The 23,692-nt window shown below is 48.5% G+C and overlaps 1 protein-coding gene across 1 annotated transcript in view; it reads right to left on the bottom strand.

Moving 5' to 3' along the window:
- Positions 1–20,998: 20,998 nt before the first annotated feature.
- Positions 20,999–23,692, bottom strand: part of LOC146182881 (uncharacterized) — a 169,959-nt gene continuing 167,265 nt past the window's right edge. The window contains exon 5 of the mRNA XM_084608661.1: positions 20,999–21,256. Within this exon, the coding sequence (XP_084464787.1) occupies positions 21,140–21,256 (117 nt within the window). The 3' untranslated portion in view covers positions 20,999–21,139. The remainder of the gene's footprint in view (positions 21,257–23,692) is intronic.

Below are 23,692 nucleotides of genomic sequence, written 5' to 3'. Positions count from 1 at the left end.
CAATGCAGGCTAGCAGCAAAGGAACAACTGGCGTAGGGAAGCAGAATTTGAGAAGCAGCGGAAATAAATCGAAACAGCAGATGCTGAATTGGAGGCGCTTAAATTAAGGCTCGAGATGAAGACAAGGGCAGTCCAGAATGGCAGAGCTGTAACTTCGGAGCACGGAAATAGCGAGAAAGTAGAGCGCCAGGAATAAGGGTGAGAAGTTAGTTGTGATATATAAGATGAGGGGATGAACGACTATTCAATCAGAATTACTACTCAACTGCGGCGCTTCAAAGGTAAAATCGAGCACCAGAATTGCACGACGCACTTCGATGCTGGAGGGAAGCGCGATTCGACCCCAGTTCAGCTAAATCCCGCTCCGCTTCAGACAATCGGTGAATTACCAATTTGAAAAGCTGCGAATAAGAAAAGAACGTCTAACTGTTTCAAATGGGAAAAGAGGCAAAAGAAACAGTTGGAGAACCAAGTAACCGCGTTGTCCGGCTAAGGAATCCCATGTAAGGGTGCGGCGAGGAGAAAGCTAGAAAATGGAAAAAAATTACCCCAGTCCAAACAAAGCAGCACGCGAGACCGAGTTGAATAAGCGTGACAACGACAGAAAGAATTTTTTGCGAGCACCAATCTGCACAGTCACAGAAAAATGTAATGGTGCCCAAAAGTACAGGTCTCGAACTTGAAGTTGAGGATGCTCTTGGAAAGTGTACACAAGGCAGTGTGGAGCAGTGCCAGTCCATGTTCTGTGACACAGGGGAACCAGGAGAGCTGAAAGGAAATTCGGAAAATATACAAACGGCCCAGATCTATCCTCAAGGAAGTGAGCTGCTTAACCCTAGGTTGGCCGGACATTCATTCAATATTGTGGAGTTGATCCTTGGCTGAGACGGCAGTTAGAGCATTGTTCATGAACCGGGACAGCAGTGTAAGCACAGTGAATCCCAAAGGGATGCTGACGAACCCGAGGTGCACGCGGAAGGCACGCAGCCACGAGAAGGGAGAAATGCATTACTGCCAGAGGGGGAAACAACGAAGGCCCTTATTTTAGGTTAGCCACTGTCACTGAAAAGAAGGGTAAGATTATTTTGAAACCTAAAGAAAACATCCACTCCTTGTGTCACAAACGCAGGAAAATAAATTCTGATTGCGCAACGCGTGTGGATAGTTCAGACGGTAAGCCCAGAAACAGGACAATTCTCAACTAAAAACCGTTTGTTGGCAGACCTTACAACTAGCCAGGGTAAGGCAGCAGAGTAATTTGGCAGCTAGATTTTGGGCCACAGAAATGCATAAAGCTAGAGGCCACTGGAAGTCGCGCCCCACAGGCCAGGACAAACCATTGTGGAAACCTCTCAAGTAGAAATACATGAGTACAGGTGCCAACAAAATGGGCAGATGGGACCTTCAATGGGTGAGGTTCAGCCTTTCGATTCATTAGCGATGCCGCTACGCTGCGATAGTAATGAGAAGGTCATTTGGAACCGAAAGAGGAGCATCCAGGCTATGCAGGTTAAAAGCCGCAAATATGCATTTTTTTGTTCGCCAAACGCATGCGGAACTCTGTAGGCTTGAAAGAAGTGGGGTGAATGCTTAAATTAAAAAGGCATAGTATGCAGCTCTAGATTCGGTCACTCGGACGGCCTCGTGTTACAGTAGTAACAGAAATGCCGGATGCTCAAAGCAAAACCTTTCCCGCGAGTTGCCTCTGAAATGTGCCGAAACAGTGATCACGCGGCGCTTTCAAGGTGTCCAAACGTAAGCCAAAAGAAATGAAATAGAAAAGCGCTTTTACAAAGCACAACGTGCTCCAAGTTCCTGAGAATGCGAAAGCTCTCGGAAGGAGTAAAAAGGAGGCGTCCTAAAACAGAGGCAGTAGGGTTCAACGTAGAATAGCCTGAGATATCCAGGTTGAGGAGTTTAGTCGACTAGCTCGTCCCTACGGGGTTTACATAAATCCGACCCGACGAATGTTTGCACAACAGGTGATTAGGGTGGCGCCTCGCATTGAGGCGAAGAACTATATAGGAGAGGGCAGCCGATTCCGGTTTTTCCCATGCACATCTCTTGTGAGACGCGAACAATTCCCGAGCAATTGTTTACATCTCCAGCCCCTGCAAGACAAATCGGTGGCACGACGCACCACCGTACCGAAACTCAACTCGACCGCGTTTACAAGCTTTCCGCAGCGCGGTCGAGTCGAGTCAACTTACCCCCTGCGCCTTTTCTCGACTCCAGTTCTCGACATCTCGACCCGCTCGACAGCTTTTACATGAATCCTGCAACAGATTTTCATCCCGATAACTCAACTCAACGCACTTCTGTCGCATCCATGTACACGTGCTATTGTTGGGCACTGAATTTTGACTTCATGCGACAGCAGTCAAGCAGGAACTTGTAGCGACACCTCTTGTCACGCCTCGACAGAGGTGTAAAGACTTGGACAGGCCACAGACCGGCAGGGCGCGCCTCAGAGTAATCCTTTCAACAGGCCACGAGGTGAAATCGCTCCCGCGTAGAATTTCTAAGCAACTGTTATGAAATTTCGGTTTTAATTTTTTAAGCTCTTTAGACCACCCACCCACGGTTTTGTATACAGGAGAAGAAATAACTTTATTTGATGTCCGGTAAGGTTTAACGCGACCGGGACTATGTCTCCCACCTGGGAACGTCTAGATCTTGTCTCTTCGCCGCCATGTGGGCCTGCTGGACGGCCCAGAGCTGGTCGTTGAGGCTGGCGCTGAGCAGAGCGGCCACCTCGACGAAAGGGTTTCGGGATTAATGTATTACAATTGTGCTTTGCACTCCCAGAGTATGTGCTTAAGTGTTGAATGTTTGTCTTGCCTTGCAGACCGTGCATGTCTTGATGTCATATATTTCGGGGTAAATTGTGTTATACTGCAGCGGATTTGGGTATGTATTTGTTTGTAATTGCCTCCACGTGACTGCCTGAGCTCTGCATATTTGGCTGCTAGGCGAAGGGAATGTCCGGCAGGCCAGGTAGGCTTTGGCCAAGTCATTAAAGCTCATCATCCTCTCTATACCCCTCATTTGCCATGACTCTCTCTGGTACGGTAACCGAGACCTCGTGCTACGGAGTGAGCGACTTCGTTGAGGTTGGTGATATTCGGAGACGTTCCCCATATGTGCCGGGAGCCAAACTAGCTCGCCCTTGTCCCGTGAGTGTTTCAAGTCCTTGATTATTCAGCAGGCTTCCACGGGTATCCTCATCTGGGCGTAATTCTCTATTGCCGTGCACGAGTCGCTGACAACGATCCCGCAACCGGGATCAGATATAGCAAGTGCGATGGCTAATTCTTCAGCCCCTTCAGCGTGTCGGGACTTTATGCTGGCATAGTGTGCAAGTGTTCCGGCAGTGTCGACGACCACGACATCGTCTCGTTGATCGTCTTGATACTCGGCAGCGTCCACGAAGCGCGCTTCCCTTGTTTTTCCGTAGTTCTGCAGCAAGGCCGCGGCTCTGGCCTGTCTTCTGCCTTGATTATACGTCGGATGTACGTTTCTCGCAATGTGTGACTCGGATACCATCCCTGACGTTCTGCGGGGTTACTTCTTTCTTCCAGTGTCGACGGTGGTAGCCAATGCTAAGTGGCTCGAGCATGTGTCGTCCAGCTGCCGTGGTCGTCAGTCTTTCTAGCTGCGATATCTGCTGCGCTTCTGCCAGTTCGTCAAAAGTGTTGTGGATTACTAATTGTAGCAGGAGCTCGGTGCTATTTGAATCTAGTAGTCCAAGCGCCCTCTTGTATACCTTGCGTATAATTACGTCTATTTGGTTCTTCTCCGCCTTGTACCAATTGTCAAAAGCAGCCACGTAGGTTATGTGGCATATGATAAAGGAGCGCACGAGTCATATCAGGCTCTTCTCCCTAATGCCATTTCTCGTATTCTTAACTGTTTAGCAATCTAATTACATTCCATTCTTCTGCATAAGATTGTGACTGTCTTGCCATTTACGCCGTTGGATTCTATGACCATGCCTAGCAATTTGATTTTTTTACGATTGGGATGGTTTCGCCGTCACTTATGTTTAACCTGATTTCTTCATATTCTCTCTTTTTTGATCCTCTGGGTGGGCGTCCCTTCTGCGTTGGGGTGTACAGCAGGAGCTCGGACTTTTTGGGCGAGCAGCGGAGTCCCGTATTACACAGGTATTTTTCAACATCTATCACTTCCTGAAGCGAAGATTCTAGCTGGCCATAGCTGCCACGGTTGACCCAGATTATAATATCATCGTCATATATTGTGTGATATACATTTTCTACTTTTTCAAGCTTTTACGCTAAGCCAATCATTACCAGGTTGATGAGCATGGGCGAAATGACCGCTCCTTGCGGGGTGACGGTGCTTCTAAGCATTTGCTGCTCAAACCGGATGTCTCCCGCTACAAGGAATGTCCTTCTGTCGATGAGAAAGTCTTTGACGTAATTATAGCCTCTTTCGCTGATGTTCATGCACGAGATTTCGGCCAGGATCACCGAATGTGCGACCCTATCGAATGCGCTTTCGAGCTCGAGTCCGAGGATTGCTTTGGTGGAACGGGTCTTGTCGTCCAGGATCTGATGTTTCAGCTGGAGCATACAGCCTTGCGCCGAGAGGCGAGGCTGAAACTCGATGATGGTATGTGAGTAGGAACCTGTCAGTACGAGACGGGTGTTTACTCGATTGAAGAATGCATGCTCCGTTACTTTGCCCACGTATGACCTAAGCAAGACTGGCCTCATGTTCTCCAAGCTAGGAGCCTCGTAGGGTTTGGGGATGAGTACCATCTTCGCGGTCTTCCACTGCTTCGGTACGGAGCCCTCCCTCCATTATTCGTTCATACATTCGTTGAGTTTGTTCACGGAGTCGTCGTCGAAGTTTCTCCTAGTTATTTTTCACACCATCAGGTCCAGGATCCGACCTTCTGTGAAGTCTTGGAAATCAAACTAGCGCACTTCAAAACAAAGACACAGGAAGAGAACGACAACACAGCGCTGACTTCAACTGGTTTTTATTAGAGAGTGACACAATATATATGTACGAAAAGTGGGCGTGAAAGAATAGATAACTGCTGAGTTTGCACGTGGCGTAAAACACCAAACGCAAAGTTAAAAGGCGCACGATAACAATCAATTCTCAAGTTATCAGTTCTTTCACGCCCACTTTTCGTACATATATATTGTGTCACTCTCTGATAAAAAACCAGTTGAAGTCAGCGCTGTGTTGTCGTTCTCTTCCTGTGTCTTTGTTTTGAAGTGCGCTAGTTTGATTTCCAAGATGATTTACCAACTAGCCCGTTCTTCCACCCTTGCAAGCTACTGTGAAGGTCGTGCAGGTTCACACGAATTTATTTGCTGCTAAAATTTTCGTGTAGCAAAGCACTGGGCCTCCCCACGTAAGAACCGTGTGTGAGAGTGGGCCCCAGAGGGAGATACCTCTTGCACAGTATACTCGCCACCCTATCTTCGCCCAGTTTCTTGATCTCAGTGTACAAATGTCTGGCGAGGAAATCCCTTTGCTGTGACTGTGTTTGTGTTATCTAACAGTTGCTTTAGCAGTTTTCACGCTCGTCAGTTGTGTAACTGCCCATCGACCGAGTTGCATATCTCGTTCCACTGCTGTTTGGAGAGGATTCGACAGTACTCGATATTTCTGTTCCGTTCGGCAACCTTTCTTCTCAGTTTCCTGCTTAGTCGCGTACCTTTCCACCTTGCGTGGTTGGACGACTTCGTTTCGATGTGATCAGCGAGGCGAATGTCCATCCTCTCTCTTTGGACGTCGGTCGCGATGGCCTTCGTGGCGTTTTTGAGTCCGCGCGTCCATTCATCGATATCGGAGATGGTCGCGGAGTCTTTCCTCGCCTTTCTGACTGAGCGGAATTTTTCCAGTCTGTCCACTTGAATTCCTGTTTCAATGATATGGGTTTATCAAAGGTCGGGTCTAAGATCTCTAGAATCTTATGACCGCTGCCCAAATCAAACGCAGAGTTTCTCCAAGTGGCGCCTTTGGCATTCTTAGTGAAATTGAGATCGGGCTGTGGTATCTCGTGTAACCGAATTTCCCGCCCTCGTCGGGTCAGTGGATCCCACTGATCCGACGAGGACGGGATATTCGCTTATGCGAGATACCACCAGCCCGATCTCACTTTCACTAAAAACGTCAAAGACGCCACGCATGAGTGTGAGGTCGAGATCTAGGGACTCTTGCCACAGCTGTCTGCCCTTGAAGGTGCTGTAGTTGTAATCCGAGGCCCTATTTGGGGTGTTCAAGTCGCCTCCTATCACGAGGGTGTTCTGCCGACCAGTCGAAGCGTTTTCTTGAAGAGAGAAGGAAAGCGCTGCTTCTGGTGAGTGGGATTACTATATAGATTGAGGACAAATATATTTTCTTTCCTAAACTTGTTTGGTATTAGCTTGATGAATAGGTGTTACATTTTGACTCCCTTCAGTTTACGGGCGATTTCGTATACCGCCTGCAGGACTTATCTTTGGTGGCCTCATCGGGGAAATGGGAGCATGCTCTGACTCGAATTTCGGCCAACACTCAGGGGGCCAGAGATGTTGTGTTGGGTTTAATGGTGCATAAGCAGCTCAGGCTATCGTGCGTCAAACACAAGCTTGTGAGTGGTGTTTACTATTTATTTTATAGTTTCTTTAGAACATTTGCTTCCTTTAGAAAGCTAAAAATAATGATAGATCAACAAGTACACTTGCACCTAAAATGAAAGCTTGAAGGAAAACAATGCGTTCATCTTAAAATCTGGGAAAATACTTTTTTTTTTTCATTTCAAATCTTCTGCATGAAAATAAAATATGGCTTATGGTGAGTTGCTCTCCGCATTCTTCACAGAAATTGGTTTTGTTTTCTCAGCAAAAGGTTTTGTTTCATATGTGTGTGGCCAATGCAAAGACGGCGTAATATAACTTCCATGAAGTGTTCCTGATGATTACAGGATTTTCATTCCCTTAAAATTGGCTTCAGCAACTGCAGTTTATTATTTACCTCCCTACTCCATGATGACTGCAATTCTTCCTTTAGTTTGTTGTGCACTAGCATCATGCAGTCTCTGTACACAATCTTCATGTTCTTTATTTGTTTTTCATAGGCTTGAGCAGCGCAACAGTCTGCTCTTTCGTTGCCTCGAATGCCAATATGACTCGGGACCCAACAAAATGTTCTGATGTCTTTGAGCAGAGGCTGTTTATATTGTTACGGGGATGTACTTAATGTAACGGCGCTGCGATGTGCTGAACTCGACGCTAAGACTTCAGTAGCCGTGCAGTATCCACACTGTCAGCGTCGTCCTCTTTCTCAACGCTTCGTCGTGCCCCGTTCCTCACTCGTCGTCTTTGTCAGTGAGCACATCACTTTGGTCCCGCGTTTCCCGGTAACAATACCCCCCTCGGCAAAAGGCAACATCCCGGTGCGTATTAGGCATGCGGTGTGAAGGGAGAGTAATATGGCTTGAGGCGGGCGACTTGTACGATTTCGGAAGTGGGTGTAGCAGTCGGTCAGTCGGTGACTTTGGGTGGAGCGGTGCAATCTCATAGGTCATGTTGGTCACTGGGCGTAGTACACAGTAAGGACCTGTGTAGTGGGGCAGAAGTTTTTGACACAGCCCCACACGACGGCACGGAAGCCAGAGCAACACCAGGGATCCGGGCGGATAGTGCACATAGCGGTGGTGAGCGTCGTAGCGGCATTTTTGAGCTTCTTGAAAGATGGTGAGATTGTGACGAGCAATCTGTCGAGCAGCGTCGGCTCGGGCGATGATATCGCGGGCATAGGTTGTGACGGGGCCAGTGGCGGGAAACAAAGTGTCGAAGGGCAGTAAGGGGTCTCTTCCAAAGAGAAGATAGAATGGAGAGTACCCAGCAGTGTCATGACGCGAAGAGTTATATGCAAAGGTGACAAATTACAGACTAATATCCCAGTCGCGATGGCTGTCGGATACGTACATTGCGAGCATGTCGGTGAGTGTGCGGTTAAGACGCTCCGTAAGGCCGTTCGTTTGAGGGTGATACGCCATGGTGAACTTGTGCCGAACGGAGCAAGAACGAAGTATTTCCTCAACACCTCGGGAAAGGAAACAGCGGCCACGGTCGGTATGTAGTTGACGGGGAGCACCATGGTGAAGTATGACGTCGTACAAAAGGAAGTCAGCAACGTCTGTGGCGCAGCTGGTTGGAATGGCGCGAGTGATCACGTACCGCGTGGCATAATCGGTGGCCACAACGATCCATTTATTTCCTGACAAGGACTCGGGGAAGGGCCCTAAGAGGTCAAAGCCAACACGAGAAAATGGCTCAGTTGGGATAGCAATCGGCAGTGTTGCCAATTTAGCGGTTTTCCGGCTAAATATAGCTGGTTTTTGCATTATTTAGCGGGCGAAAGTCTTGTACTGCGGGAGGTGGAATTTTTAGCGGTTTTTAGGCCTTTCTGGCGATTTTTTGGAGGTTTTTGGTAGTTCTATAGATTTTATTTCTGAACCGTAAACGTGTCTTAAAATTGTAGTCGCGTCTTCGAGAAAACGTCACCATGTGAGCGCATGACGTCGATGGGATGCCGCTATGCTACAGTGGGGAACATTGGCACACACCATGACTCGATTTCTGCGGCACTTTTGAACCTAATCCTCGAGCCTGCAGGGTAAATGCTGCTCAGACTACGAACTGCCACCAAATGTAGTTCAAAAGATCGGCACGATGGAGGCGTACGCTGCCAAAAGCGCAGGATGCCCACCTGTACCTGGTACCAGCAGTACGAGTGGTCAGTCGCTTGCAGATGAAGCATCTTTGTGTGATTGTGCCTGCAGTCAGGCAGGACTCAGCAGTGTCTAGTCAGTACTTTTCATTTCAGAAACTTAAAAAAAGAATAGTTTTTAGAATTTTAACGAATATTATCATGTATGCAGCCTCTAGTCGATAAATAATATATTCAACGGTTTTTAGTCGGAAAAGAAAAAGTGCGTTCTTTCTTTTTATATTATTAGTTATATATTTGTTTGCAAACTGAATAAAATGCACAAAAATGAACTTTTTGGCACAAAAAATACATTTAGCTGTTTTTAGCGGGTTTTGGAAGTTCCTGTTGCGGGTTTTTTATTTTTGAGTTGGCAACACTGGCAATCGGCTGCAGGTGTCCAGGTGGTAGCACAGGTGGTTTCTTCCGGCGTTGACAGAGGTCGCAAGCGGCTACATAAATTGGACAGAGCGGTAGAGTCCAGGCCAGAAGAAACGCCGGCGCACGCGGTCGTATGTGCGTGAGAGGCCAAGATGACCAGCTGTAGGGGCGTCATGCATTTGTTCCAGAACGGCAGAGCGTAGGTGTTGGGGAACGACCAGCAAGTGCTCAGCGCCATCAGGTCGCATGTTGCGGCGGTATAGCGTATCCCCATGAAGGAAAAACAGGGCGAGGGAAGAGTCAAGGCTGTGTGTGCGGAGGCGGTCGATAAGAGAACTGTGTATTGTGTATGATGTCCCCAAATAATGGTGGAACTGCGTTTTTGTGTTGAAGGGCTTGAGGACACTTAAGGAGTCTGTGTAAAGAATACTGTTTGTGATGTCCTCGTTCAGTATTTTTTTCTTAGCCCCAGCAAGTGCGTAACATTCAGCACAGAAAACAATTTCACTCTGAGGTAGTCTGATCGTTCTTTCCCGTTATCTTTGTACTACTGCACTACCAACGTGTTTCGTTGTCTTGGAGCCATCCGTGCAAAACTGTAGGCAATTGTCATATTATCACGACTCAAGCCACAGGCAGCCGTGACGGTACACGTAGACGAGGACCCGAGAATAAGGTCGGCTTCTAGTTCCGATAACAGAGTGCAGCACCAGCGCGCCTCTCGAGCCAACAACCGCTTCGTCGTCGTCTGCACCAAGCACGGTGGTCACGCGGTGCTAGGCACGTGACATTATCCCTCCCCCCCCTCCCCGCGTAAGGGAAACATCATCCCGATGACAAGATGGGAGGAGATAGAAAATTAGGTGGGAGGTGAATTGTACAATAACTCAAGGTCTAACTTGCAGGAAGCGTCAATGTTACGAAACGCGACATTAACACAGCGATCAGTCACGCGAAACGTACGGCTTTAAGCGCACCACATGCACAATTGCAGGCCGCTGACGCCGAACACTGACAGTCACACTTCAATCTGGAACAACTTCGCAATTAACACTGTTTAGGCGGCGCAGGATTTTATAGGGTCCGAAATACCAGTGGAGCAGTTTCTCGCAAAAGTCTTGGTGGGGCATGGGGGTCCACACCCACATTCGGTCCCCTGGTTCGTAGTGGACTTCCCTGCGCCGAAGGTTATAGTGTCGAGCGTCGGTGGCATGCTGCTCCTTGATGTGCAAGCGGGCCAGCTGACGGGCTTGAGGGCCTGCTCCGCGAAATGTGCGATATCGGGTTCGACTGCTTCATCCCCGCACGGGAGCACTGCCTTCAACATCTTGCGGGCCTCCCTGGCTTATACGAGATGGAACGGTATGAACTTCTTGGTTTCCTGCAGCGCCGTATTGTAGGCGAAGGTGACATATGGCAGGATCTCGTCCCACATTTTATGTTCAAGGTCGATGTACATTGAGGTCATGTCCGTCAACGTTTTGGTGAGTCATTCCGTTAGGTCGATTGTCTGAGGGTGATATGCTCTTGTTGTGCGATGATTGGTATGGCTAAGGGTTAAGGTGTCCCGCAGTAGCCAAGCTGTAAATGCCTTTCCTCGGTCAGTAATGATGGTGGACGGTCCACCGTGTCTAAGCACAATGTCGTTCATAAAGAATCGAGCAACTTCGTCGGCAGTACCTCTGGCAAGGACCCTCGTTTCAGGATAGCGTGTTGAGTAGTCTGTGTCGACTACGATCCACTTGTGTCCATTCGAGGATAAAGGAAATGGTCCCAAAAAGGTCCAAGCCCAATTGATAGAATGATGTGAGGGGTGGCTCGATAGATTTAAACATGCCGGATGGTTTGAGAGCGGTTTTTTTTCGCCGCTGGCATTGTAGACAATTCTGTACGTAATGTTTACCGCTCGGAGAAAGATGTGGCCAGTAATAGTTCTGCTGGACTCGGTTTAGGTTTAGGATGCTTGTAAAGCGAAGATGACCGGAAGTAGGTTCGTCGTGGCAGGCCAGCAGGATTTTGTGCCTTAAGTCAACCGGTATGACTAGCAGGTATGTTTTTGCACTGGAAGTAAAATTCTTATAAAGCACCCGATTGCGGAGGCACAATTATGACTGCCCCGAGCAAGATACTGGGGTATTGTTGGGTGCCCACCTTCAAGATGGTCGATGCTCAGTCGCAGCTCGGCATCGGCACGCTGCTTGGAAACAAGGTCGGACGTACTGACTGCTCCGAGGAAGCTATCGTCGTCGATGGCATCTCACGAAGGAGGGTCGACGGGTGCGCGGGACAGGCTATCAGCATCGGTGTGCTTTTGGTCGGACTTATAATGTCAAAATCGAACTCCTGCAGGCGCAGTGCCCACCGTGCTAAGCGGCCACAAGGGTCCTTTACGTTTTTCAGCCAACACAGCGAGTGATGGTCAGTTATGACACGCAATGGTCGGGCATAAAGGTACGAGCGGAACTTGGCAGCGGCCCATACTACCACCAAATATTCTTTTTCAGTGGTGGAATAGTTACACTCAGAAAGGGAAAGTGCACGGCTGGTGCTGAACTAGAACGGCACCAAGGCCGTCGTTGCTCGCATCCGTGTGTAGCTCCGTGTCGGCATCATCGTCGAAATCTGCTAGGATCGGGGGTGACTGCAGCCGGCGTCATAACTCGTCGAAAGCCATCTGCTACTCGGCGCCCTAGAAAAATGATGCGTCATCTCAAGTCAGGAGTGTCAGAGGGCTGGCCATCTGTGCAAAGTTCTTGATGAACTGGCGATAATAGCAGCACACCCCCCAAAATCGTCGGACTGCTTCTCTGTGGGCGGGGACGGGAAAGGCAGCAACGGCAGCAAGTTTCTCAGGGTCAGCTCGGATGCTGTCAGTACTCACGATGGGCCCAATAAACTTCAATTCGGTGAACCCGAAGTGGCACTTTTGAAGCTTGAGAGAAGGCTTGGCAGACCGTACAGCTTCGAGAACAGTTCTCAGGCGGCGGAAGTGTTCCGTGAACATAGGGGAAAAGATTATCACTTCGTCGAGATAAACAAGGGATGTCTACCACTTCAGACCTGCGAGCACAGTATCCATCATCGGTTGGAAGGTGGCAGGAGCGCAGCAGAGCCCGATGGGAGGGCGCGGAATTCATAGACCTCATCCGGTGTCCCGAATGCAGTCTTCTCATGGTCCTTCTCATCAACTTCGATTTGCCAATAACCACTCCTGAGGTCAATCGATAAGAAGTACTTGGCTCGGCGAAGTCGGTCGAGAGAGTCGTCTATCCGTGGCAACGGATAGACACCCTTTTTTGTCATACTGTTAAGCTTCCGGTAGTTAACGCAGAAACAAAGTGTTCCGCCTTTCTTTTTAACGAAGACTACAGGCGACAACAATAGGCTACTTGAAGGATGAATGAAGTCATCGGCAAGCATCTCCTTGACTTGCTTTTGGATAGCATCTCTCTCCCGAGGAGACACACGGTAGTGCTGCTGATGAACAGGTCGAGTGCCTTCATGCGTGATACTCCGGTGTTTAATGACCGACGTTTGCTGCACTTCAGACGAAGACGTGAAGCACGCATGAATCTCCTGCAATAGATGCTGTAGTTGCCTCTTCTCAGCGGCGGAAAGGCTAGAAATGATGTCAACAGCGTGTACGGCATCCGGTTCGCTGCTAGGCGCAACTTGCTCGGAAGCAAAAAATTCGGCAACTTCCTGCAGATGGTCGACGTAGCAATGGCGGTACCATAGAACAGATGTCGATGTTCATTGGAGAAATTGGTGACAAGCACCTCCGTCTCACTGCCACGAAGAGAACAAATACCTCTCGCTACAGAAACCCCCAAAGTGAGTGAGAGTGAGACATTAGGCTCAACAACCCCGAGGCCGTGATGTGGCGCGTCGCAGGTGACTCTGGCGAGGATGCTGGAGAGGTTATCATCGGCGGCTCGCAGCGTGGAGTGGGGCCCACAGTACTCATGCTTTTCTGTGGCCAGTTTGGAGGAAAACGTCACCAAGCGATTCGGGAGATCTATGGTGGCACCGCGCTCACGAATGAAGTCGATGCCACGAATAACATCAGGAGAGCATTCGCGTAGAACAAGGAAAGTTGCGACAAATGCACAGTCTCGCAGTGTAACCCGGACCGTACACATACCTAGTGGAGCAACCAAATGTCCGCCTACCATACGTATGTCTGGTTCGTTCCATGGCGTCATAACCTTCCTCAATGTCCTTGTAAGCCGCCCGCTAAGGATAGAATAATTGGCTCCCGTATCAACTTAAGTATTGACCTCCTTTGTGTCGACGATAACAGGGATGTCCAGGGACACCCGGCCTCGACCAGAGGTTGTCGACGTCGGTTCGGAGTGAAGCGAAAGGTGCGGCGGCGGAAGCTGGGCGGCAGTTGAGTGGTCGGCGTAGGGGCGGTTCAATGTCGACGGCGGGTCGAAGTGAAGCGAGCGGTGCGGCGGTGGAAACTGGGTAGCAGTTGTGTTGTCTTCGTCGGGGCGATTTAAGCAACTCGGCGGTTTATAACTGGTCGGCGATGCGGATTACATCGGGCGATCTGGTCTGTGAGGCGAAAACTGGACGGGAATTCGGCGTTCGACATCAGGGCGAATCGAGCGGTGCGGCGGTGGAAGCTTTGTGGCGAATTGGTGTGCAGCGGCCTCGGCCCCAAAGGTCGCCGGAGCTAGTGTTCCCGACGAGGGCCCGACGAATCACGGTGTGCAGCGGTATAACGTGGCCCAGAGGGCGAACGCGAGCGCGACGCACGACGAGGAGAATGCGGCGAACTATGCTGGCGGGTGACGTACTCGGCGATGTCCCGAGGCCGCTGGCCAAGCCGTGGACGAGGGCTGTCAGGAAAAAATCCTCTCAGGCCCATCTGGCGATAAGGGCACCGCCGATAGAGGTTACCTGCCTTGACACAGTGCTAGCATAGAGGGCGGTTATCTGCCGCACGCCAGAGACCAGTCTTCCAGGGCGCTGGCGCCGATCTGCCCAAAGGGGTAGCGGTTCGGCAGCATGCACAGCGACCTCAGGTGCAGTCTAAGGTGAAGCAGTAGGAAACAGCCCATACAAAAATGGTCTATGGGCTCCAATGTAAACGTTTATGGTCCGCTATGTCTATCTATGGACCTTTATAGTCAGCTATAAAGTGACATTGAAATGTCTATAGGCAGTTATAGAAAATTCTATGCCACTTTGTCTATAGCTACTGCACCATACGAGATCTCTTTAGCTAAATATAGAAAATTATATGTCCATGAAGCTATAGATTATTAGTCATACAGTTATCTTTAGCTGTCTATAGAAAATTGAATGGCTCTAAAGCTACAGACTGCTAGCCGTAGAATCAGTTTTAGCAAGCTATAGAAAAGGTTATGCTCCTGAAGCTATAGAATATTAGTAATACAGATATCTTTATCATTCTATAAAAATTTTAATGCCACTAAAGCTACAGACTACGAGCCATATAAACTAATTTAGATGGCTATGGAAAAGTGAATGCTCCTGAATATATAGTCTACTAGTCCTACAGTTGCCTTTAGCTATCTATAGAAATGTGAATGTTTCTAAAGCTACAGACTACAAGCCATATAAGCTGCTTAGCTGGCTATAGAATAGTGTATGCTCCCGAAGCTATAGACTAGTAGCCATAAAGTTATCTTTAGCTGTCTATGGAAATGTCAGTGCCTCTGAAGCTACTGACTGCAAGCCATATAGGCTGATTTAACTGGCTATAGAAAAGGCTATGCTCTCGAAGATTTAAACTAGTAGCCATGCAGTTATCTTTAGCCGCCAATAGAAATGTCAGTGTCTCTAAAGCTACAGACTGCAAGCCATATAACCTGATTTAGCTGGCTATAGAATATTTTATGTACCAAAAGCTATAGACCAGTGGGCGTGCAACCTTTTATGAAGGTACATATATCATCGGTTCGAATCCCTCGTGCGACTTGTCCTCTAGCTTGATTAAGAGTTGTGTGCTGTATGCAACGAGAAACCATGTGTCATCAACCGCAATGCTATACTACAAATGGATTGCGTCACAATCTTGGTATACCTGGTGGGAGCACTGGCGCCGCATGGAAGTACGCCTGCGGTGAGTATCTCCGACTCACGATGGTTTTAGTCATGGGGCGACTGTCGGCCAATTCTCAGTTATTTAGGCATCGAATTCAAAATAAACGTCCGAAGATATAGAGCATGACACACGCACACACACACACACAGACACGCACGCGCGAATATTTTATAGCTGACCATAGAAAATGCTAAAGATTGCAATACATTATGACACCAGAATTAGTCCATAGGTTACAGACTTCTATAGCAGGCTATAGCTTTTTGGCCCAAATATATCTCGCCCACAATACAAGCGATTGTCTATGGCTGACCATAAATGTTTATACCTGAACATAGATAATGCTAAAGATTGCAGTACATAGGGAACCATAAGTCTATAGAATAGGTTAAAGACTTCTATAGAACAGACTATAGATAAGCCTAAAGTCTACCATAGGAACGGCTATAGCTTTCTGGGCCAAATATCTATAGCCGACCATACAAATAATTTTCTATAGCTGACCATAAAAGTTTATACCTGACCATAGAAAATGCTAAAGACTGCAGTACATAGGGAGCCATAAGTCCATGGAACAGGTTAAGGACTTCTATAGAACAGGCTATACAAAAACCTAAAGACAGCCATAGAAGCGGATAGCTATTTGGGCCACATTTCTATAGCCGGCCATACAAAGGATTTTCTATAGCTGACCATAGAAAATTTTTGTGTAGGAGGGCTGGGCGGCGTGTGACTTCAGCATAAGTCATCGACTGAGTGAGGCCCTGGGGCGGCGGTTGAACGACTGGACTTATCGGTGGCGTGAGTGCGTTCTGGATCTCCTTACGGATGACGCTTCCCAGGGAAGCCGTGCCAAGAGGAAATGTTCCGTGAAATTGCTGCCGCCCCTCGCGAACCACAGTGCGAATAAGGTCACGAAGTGGTCTCAGATCTGCCCCGGGATTGTAGTCGGTGCGGTCAGTCGGCGGTAGTGAGGGGAGGGAATTCAGTGGCCAAGCATACTCGCTGCAATGCTGCTGTAGCAGTATCTCCATATTCACAGCTTCAGCCAGAAACAATGCGACGGTAGTGGGCGGGTCCCGCTTGAGGCCGGAAAAAAGCTGGTCTTTGACCCCGCGCATCAGGTGTCGAACCTTCCTTTCTTCACTCACTCATGAACAGGTCGGCGCGATGGCAGAAACGCATGACGTCTTCAACATACATTGCGAACCCTTTGTTCGGAAGCTGGGCTTGAGAGGTAAGGACATGCTCCGCGTTCTCCCGGCGGTCATGGTTGGCGTACGTACCGAGGAGCTGGCTACGGAAGACCGGCCACGTAGAGAATGTGGCCTCGTGGTTTTCAAGCCATGTCCAAGCAGCCTCTTTAAGGCTGAAGTAGACGTTCCGCATTTTTGCACCGTCGTCCCAGCCGTTAAAGGTCGCGATCATTTTGTAGGGAGCTAGCCAATCTACAGCATCTTCAAACTGCTCACCGTGAAATGGCTTAGAGGTACTTGGGGTCTGAAGGATGAGAAGGACGAAGAGGTGGAAGGGACAGTCGTGGTATGTGCGCGCAGTGTTGTCATAGCTAGAGTGGAAGCTAGGGGCTCTTCATCAAGAGGGAAAGCCTCAGGGGGAAAGCCTCGGAGCCGCCGGCTTGCCCGATGAACAGGAGTGGTCACGAGAGTCATCCACAGGAGAAGGGATCAACAATGGAATCTCCACCAGTGTCACGACTCAAGTCACAGGGAGCAGTGAAGGTACACGTCGACGAGGACCCGATAATAAGATCGGCTTCAAGCTCCGATAACAAAGTCCAGCCCCAGCGCGCCTCTCGAACCAACAACCGCTTCGTCATCGTCGGCACTAAGCACGGCGGCGGCGCGGCGCTAGGCACATGGCAATATTTTTCTGAAAGAGCTAGAAATTCTTGCAGGATGTGTTCATGGGGTGGTGTCTGTTTACGAAAATGAGTTAGTGTGAAATCACAAGCAACAGAAAGGCTATACCACGGCGGCAGTGGACCGTGTCTCAATGCAATATCAGGGAGAGCATGTAATATTCCTAGTTCTTGATATTTATCTTCAAAACGAAGTAGCAAAGGTTTGATTGCCTATGGCCTATTGTTGAACAATACTCTGGAGACACACTTATTGACAATAGGGTAGCGTACTTTCATCTATGCTTTCCTTTGTTAGTGTTGCATGTGCAGATGCTCTCTTTCAAGCCAGGCCATGAGGATAAGGCAATCGCATCTCAATTCAGTGACTAATTCCGACCATTAGCTGATAGCGAGTTTCCCGGCTACGAAGGAGCTGTAAAGACGGCAGTAATGAGTCGAGCAGGGAAGCAGCCACCTCGGACCATGTAGGCAGGAGCCCGGAGTCATAAAGCTGAAAGATATGGAGGACGGCAACGGCGAGACGCGACTTGAAGCAGCCATCTCAGAATAGCCGAAGAAGAACCCGGTGTTGTTTGGCCAGTCATCGACTCAGGTCAACGAGCAGGAAGTCGAGAAGAAAATGGCTCAAGTGACTCCGCACAGGTCGGTACCGCCAAGGCGGCCATGCCAGCATTCTTCCTGCTGCGTAGTCGGACGGAGGAAAAAGGGGCCGTTTCCGGCAATATTTTTTCCTTCGCGTGCCGATGGCGCGCATTGGCTGCTTCGACACAGGTGTGCACCCATAATGTAGGCCACCGGCCGAAACCATGCGCTTCTTGCGCTGCCATCTTCACAGCCTCAAAGACTTTCTCCTCACCACCAAGTTCGGGCCCTTTAGGGGCGTGTCATCAGGCGGGAAAGTGTGTGCAAGTGCGCGATATTGAAGTGATCAGGACACTCCTTTGACTATGGGCCCGTCTTTCACCTTGGGAGCCTATAAAACACGAACTCTAAAACTACGAGTGTGTACGGAAGTTCGTGTTCTTAGTTCTTCATAAGGGGGCTTTTTCTAATCCATCTAAAATGTAAATACACACAGTTTTGTTCATGCTCCAACTCCGCGCCCCTTCACTCGCCAGCACAATTCTCTCCTGTAGAAAGGCGTCGACTTGGCCAAGGTATTGTGAAGCGCAGCAACGGAACCCGACATCTATCAGCACGAAGCAGACATGACGAGAGCTGCCAGAAGACTGAAATAATTTTATTCTCAGCAAGGTGGAAGGAACACATATAACGGATGATATCTTGCCTTAGCTTAAGGCGGCCCAAATGTGATGCTCTGATGACCGGGCACATTCGGGCCGCGGTGATCTTCAAGGCGCAGTTATGATGCTTAGCTGTAGCTCCGGTTGTGAGCTGTGCATTCTGCTCCTTTAATGGGGGGCTTAGGTCTATTATGGCAAATTTGTTAGGTGTGCCGGAAATTAGACCTGGTACTTGGGTATATTATAGAGCTAGGGGATTTTTCCTGTCTCTGTATGAGGGAGAGAAGGAAAGAGAATTTTGCGGAGGAGTGAGTAACGTGATGATTGGATGCGCTACCGTTCCCGCGGGTGTAAAGATGACATCTATAGGATGATGTTCACAACACTTATTCGTACTAGCCATGACGTTTAAGGAATTTGTAAATCGTTAGCAAGCAGTGGTTTAGGAAGTAGATTCGCTGCCACGTACAAGCCGTCAAGATGAGATATTGGGCATATAGGAATGATGGCAGAACAGTAGCTTATGCGATGCCTTTGGCTAAGTATACTTTCCGTTTCAGGTCCTGGAACATGCACATAGGAAAGGAATATAGCCGCCACTGCATTGTTCTGGTAACTTTACCTCTAGGGGCTGGCACGAGTTAGGTCTCGCTGTTTATTTCGATCGTAAAAATTTGCCTTTAGAAAGTTTCCTTCTCCACCATCAAGTGACGCCTTTCATGGCCCAATGTGATGCAGAAGAACTGCTTGGCGACTGCTTGGCTTTCTGAGGCAAAAAAGCAAGCACTTAAAACTATGAGTTTAATAAGAAGAATTGCACCTAAAATGGGTGGCGCTGGCTCGTCGGTTGCACGCAAGTTAGTGAGGGCGGTTCTAAAGCCACGTATTGTTTATCAGGCCCAGTTCCAGCATCTTACAAGGGCACAATGGGATCGCCTTGAAGCCGTAAATCGAGAAGCTATGAGGATCATAACATGCCTTCCACGAATCACACCGGTCGTAGCGTTACAGGAGAATGCGCAGCTCAACACCATCGATGAACTGGTGCAGCAGCGCCGTGATGCTCGCAGACTCAAGGCCACTTTGTCACATTCCACTCAAGCACTGAGGGCGTATGCAACGTCACACATTATTCTTCAGCCACCTGCGCCAGTTCTCCCTTCCTGGAAATTTATACAGTTAGGAGACAACAAGCCAACTGACATCCGCAGACCGACATCTGCCAACTCGGCATCGTTGCTACGCCAGAAATTTGAAGAGCAAGATACTCACCTGCCACAAGATTCCATAGTAGTGTACGTAGATGGAAACCTGCAAGGCTGTGAAGCCAAAACGGCAATCTACTGTCCACTGAGACCAAGCCTGAATCAGACAACTACGTTTCAGCTTTCGGAACCACTTACATCTTTCTGCGCTGAGCTTGTGGCAGTTCAAGAGGCACTCTGCTCCGTGACTTCTATAACCATGCTCCCTACAGCCCACGTTGTCATCCTCACTGACTCACTTCAAGCAGTACGTCAGCTCCGACGTGTCAGCCGCTGCCCTAAAATTTGCCAGGACATCCACCAGCTTGCGGCGCGCATCCCACAATCAATACGCATTGAGTGGGTCCCACGGGATCTGCTGCTTTCCCAAAGTCAAGCTGATTTTGCAACTCGCCTCGTGAACCAAGACGCATCAATCCCACGGCTTCTCAAAGTCGACGACGCTACCCTCCTTTTGTCAAGAAAGGAGCACCTCCGGCGCCGCACATGTGCGCTTATCCCTCCGTGTGCGATATCCCTTCCCCGCGGTCTCACCCGTGCAGAGGAGGTTGCGCTTAGTAGGATCCGGGTCGGTGTTGCCCTTACACCAGCTGTAACTAGGACGTGGTCATACTTCCAACACTTATATCCTCGCCCAGGATGCCCGATCTGCAACAACGAAGATGTCGAAGCCGACATCCACCACTTGCTGCGGGACTGCCGAACACTCAAGCCAACAAGAAATCCGGCACCTGAGAATAGCTGGTCTTTCAGCAACCAATCCTGCCTCATACGTCACTTGGACGCAGGGACCTCATCATCGCTCACTTATGGACTTCATAAAATCAGTCAACCTTTTTCCATTCATTTAATCTTTTATTCATCCTTCATCTCATACCCTACTTATTCCCTGAGGCAATAAATATCGACTAAAAAAAACTTTTCTATTTAACCTCTATTTCTTCATGCCACCTAGCAAACCACTTTTAACATAATTTCATAATTTTACTTCTTTAGAAGCGAACAAATATTCCAAAAGGAATATAGGAACGAAGAGGAAACATCAGTCAAGTTTTCAACCAGATGCAAATTAACAAATGGTGAAGCCTTTCTGCAATGCCAGCGTAGCTGCGTTGCTCCTGTCAGTGACTGTACTCTACGGGGCTTGTAGCGAGTTCAAAATATTTGGTGCGTAGAGAAACACTGGAATCATATGTCCTTACAGTCTTCGTTTTTTTTTTCATCCATGGAGTTAATGTTTGAGCCTCATCGCGTTTAAAGAAATTCAGCTGCAGATTAGTCCGGTGACCGGAATGATTTCAAGAAGGATGAAACTATTTAGAACGGAGAAAAATGTTTTTTTTTTCATTCAGTGGGCGTCTTTTGCATTCCTCCCTCGTGGTTTGTTCTCGGACTAAAAAATGACACCCAAACTGCCTTTTATTGCAAAAACAAAAACCTACAAAGTACACTGAATCACTTCACAAACACTGCTGAGTCCTAAAACAAGCCAAACGGCCACAGTGACCAAATTTCGTGGGTGTCTTGAGAGCAGCAGCCTGGTGAGGTCTTAAGCGTCGCTGTCGTCCTCGTACACCGTCGAAAAGAGAGTGATCTCGGCTCGGAGTCGCCTCGTTGCACCGATGCCAGGTGGTTGGTGGGAGATCTCGAACGAAGTATGGCATGCCTACGTAAGAATGTGCATGACAATTAGCCTTGACGTTTTGAGGTATATTAGCACACAGTCAATAGCCCCGCCACCTAGGACGGTTCTCATTTTCCAAATCAGTGATGTGAAAGTGGCGAATATCAACCTTCAGTTTAACGAAGGCATAGTGGTGCCTGTCTAACCCATGCCACCTAGACAGAGAAGGCATGGATTATTTTTCCTGTCCGCGCGATTCATATAACAGAAGTAATCGGCGTCTCTGTGGGCGTATTGTGGTCCAGTTTGACCCGAACTTGCAGTCGATTACATTTATGGTAATATCACATGCAGAACGCAAGAGCACAAACGTTTAAACCGAGGTAACCCCAACAAATATTGTGAAAGAGCTGACCATTGCTAATCCACTAATACCACAAACCAGTAAATGCAAAAAAAAAAAAAAAACATTCCTCAGACTTTTTACTGCAAAAGCGAAGTTTAGTCACATGTTTCTATCGAAGTTTTTCAACTGTGACACATTACACGAATATTAGCTCAGCGGACGAAGTGACATGTCGGACACGGGTTAGCTGTATGTAGGGTCTTAAAGGGACACTAAAGACACCCAAATATGCTATCAAAATCTAATAAACGGCTTTTGGTGATACTGTCATTGCATAGCAGCAAAAAGTCGAATTATTGCTGAGATATTGCGATAAGAAGTTGAGTTATTTTTTGTTCCTGCCGTTCGAATTCAAACTGTTTCCTCCTACTACGTAGTAGGGTAGGATGACGCACACTATGACGCAAGAGGAGACTCCGTGATTGCTGGCGCGCGGGGAGCGGAGAATACTTCGCAGGTGCGTGCCGAGTCATGATCTTCATTCAATACGCACTTAGGGTAGGCGCATTTGCTGCTCCGAGTTCGTATTTCAGGCGCTGCAGGCTCAAACCGAACCATCCGAGCACGCACGAAGTGTCTGAGCCGGTACATAATCGAAACTGAAGTGGATACCTGTAGAGCCGTGTTAGCTGACATGCTAGCGGTATCTACCGACAAGCGGAATAAATGAGTATATTTTTATTTGCCTTGCAATATTTACATTGTCTCTTTGTCTTTCTGCCTCGTTTACGTGTGATAAAAGCATGTTATTGAGACAAAACCGACTACCGCATTCAACCGGTCAACGTAATTCGCAATTGTCAGCCTCCGGGATTCCTTGCGCGTCACGTGATTTGTAGTTGCGAGCCTCGGCCGTTTCGGCTGTGGCGGCGATACCTGTTTACTACCTTATAACAGCTCTGTTTTCAGTAAGAGTGGCTTTTTTTTTAACCAGGAACTAGCATTCTATCGATGCAAGCCCACTTCATTTTTCTCTTTATTGCCCCTTTAAACGGGGGCCGACGTAGGCCTTACGTGGGTTGCCGACAATTGCCTAGTTCGATCCAACTTGAGACCGATGCAGACAGCCCTTGTAGGATTGCCCACATTCCTCCCGCATTGCGAAATGTGCACGTCCCGCCAATTCCTTCTGAAGGCCCTACTTCGGGTAGATTTTGGTTACTTCTGGATGAAGGCTCCCATTTGGTTAGCATTAACCCCTCCAATAAACGCATGGCACCGATTCAGGTTATAAGGGGGTCAGCCAAATTCGGGCTCTCCCGCATTATTGAAATAGGCGGCCGATGATAATTCATTGGTAGCCCTATAACTGAACCACACATTCTTTGTACATATGTAGGCCTGCGGAAGCCACAGGTTACCGTGAAGGGCAGTAAAGGCGTCATTCCAGTTTCGTGGAATCTGATGGATCGTGGTGGCGAAGCTTTATAAGCGCGGAGCAAGAAGCCGCGCGGGGGATTTTCTGGAAGAATGCGGCTACATTAGGAGACGCTGCCGGCGGGAACCGCTGTGCGACAACTCGTCGCAGCGCGTCGTGACGTTCCCGGACCAATGCTATGCGTGTCGTCCATCCCGGCTCTGCAGGGGAGGCGCACCAATGACAAGCACCGAGACGGAGCCTGTCGCGGGGCCTGGCGCTAGTGGCTACTTCCCCCACAGCCTTTATTTCTGCCACGCTATGTTATGTATTGTTAGCGCGAAGCTTTTTTTTCTCCGAACTTTTTCCCGCCTTTTACGAGCCACTAAGGCATTTTTTTTCGGTTTCTTTCGCTACATCCTGTATTTAACCGAAACTGTCTTCTTGCAGGACTCTAATCTGACAAATGACGAAACAAACGAGTCCTAATGATAACCTACCGGCACACTATAAAGTAAATATTCCTAGTGTTGTAATAGCCACGTCCATGAGTTTTCTATTTTTTAAAAAGGTCTGAGACGTTCACCCTGCATCTTTGCCACTGATTTTGGTATATAGAGGAACCAACAAAGAAATGGCAACTCATTTCTTGCTTGATAAAAAAAGATAAGACATTATCATCTAGGCACACGTTGATGTTATGGCAGGCAGAGAC

This window comes from Amblyomma maculatum, chromosome 7, assembly GCF_055883805.1.
Source record: "Amblyomma maculatum isolate TAMU_Amacu chromosome 7, ASM5588380v1, whole genome shotgun sequence".
Classification (NCBI taxonomy): Eukaryota; Metazoa; Arthropoda; class Arachnida; order Ixodida; family Ixodidae; genus Amblyomma; species Amblyomma maculatum.
This window is presented reverse-complemented; position numbering and strand designations above follow the sequence as displayed.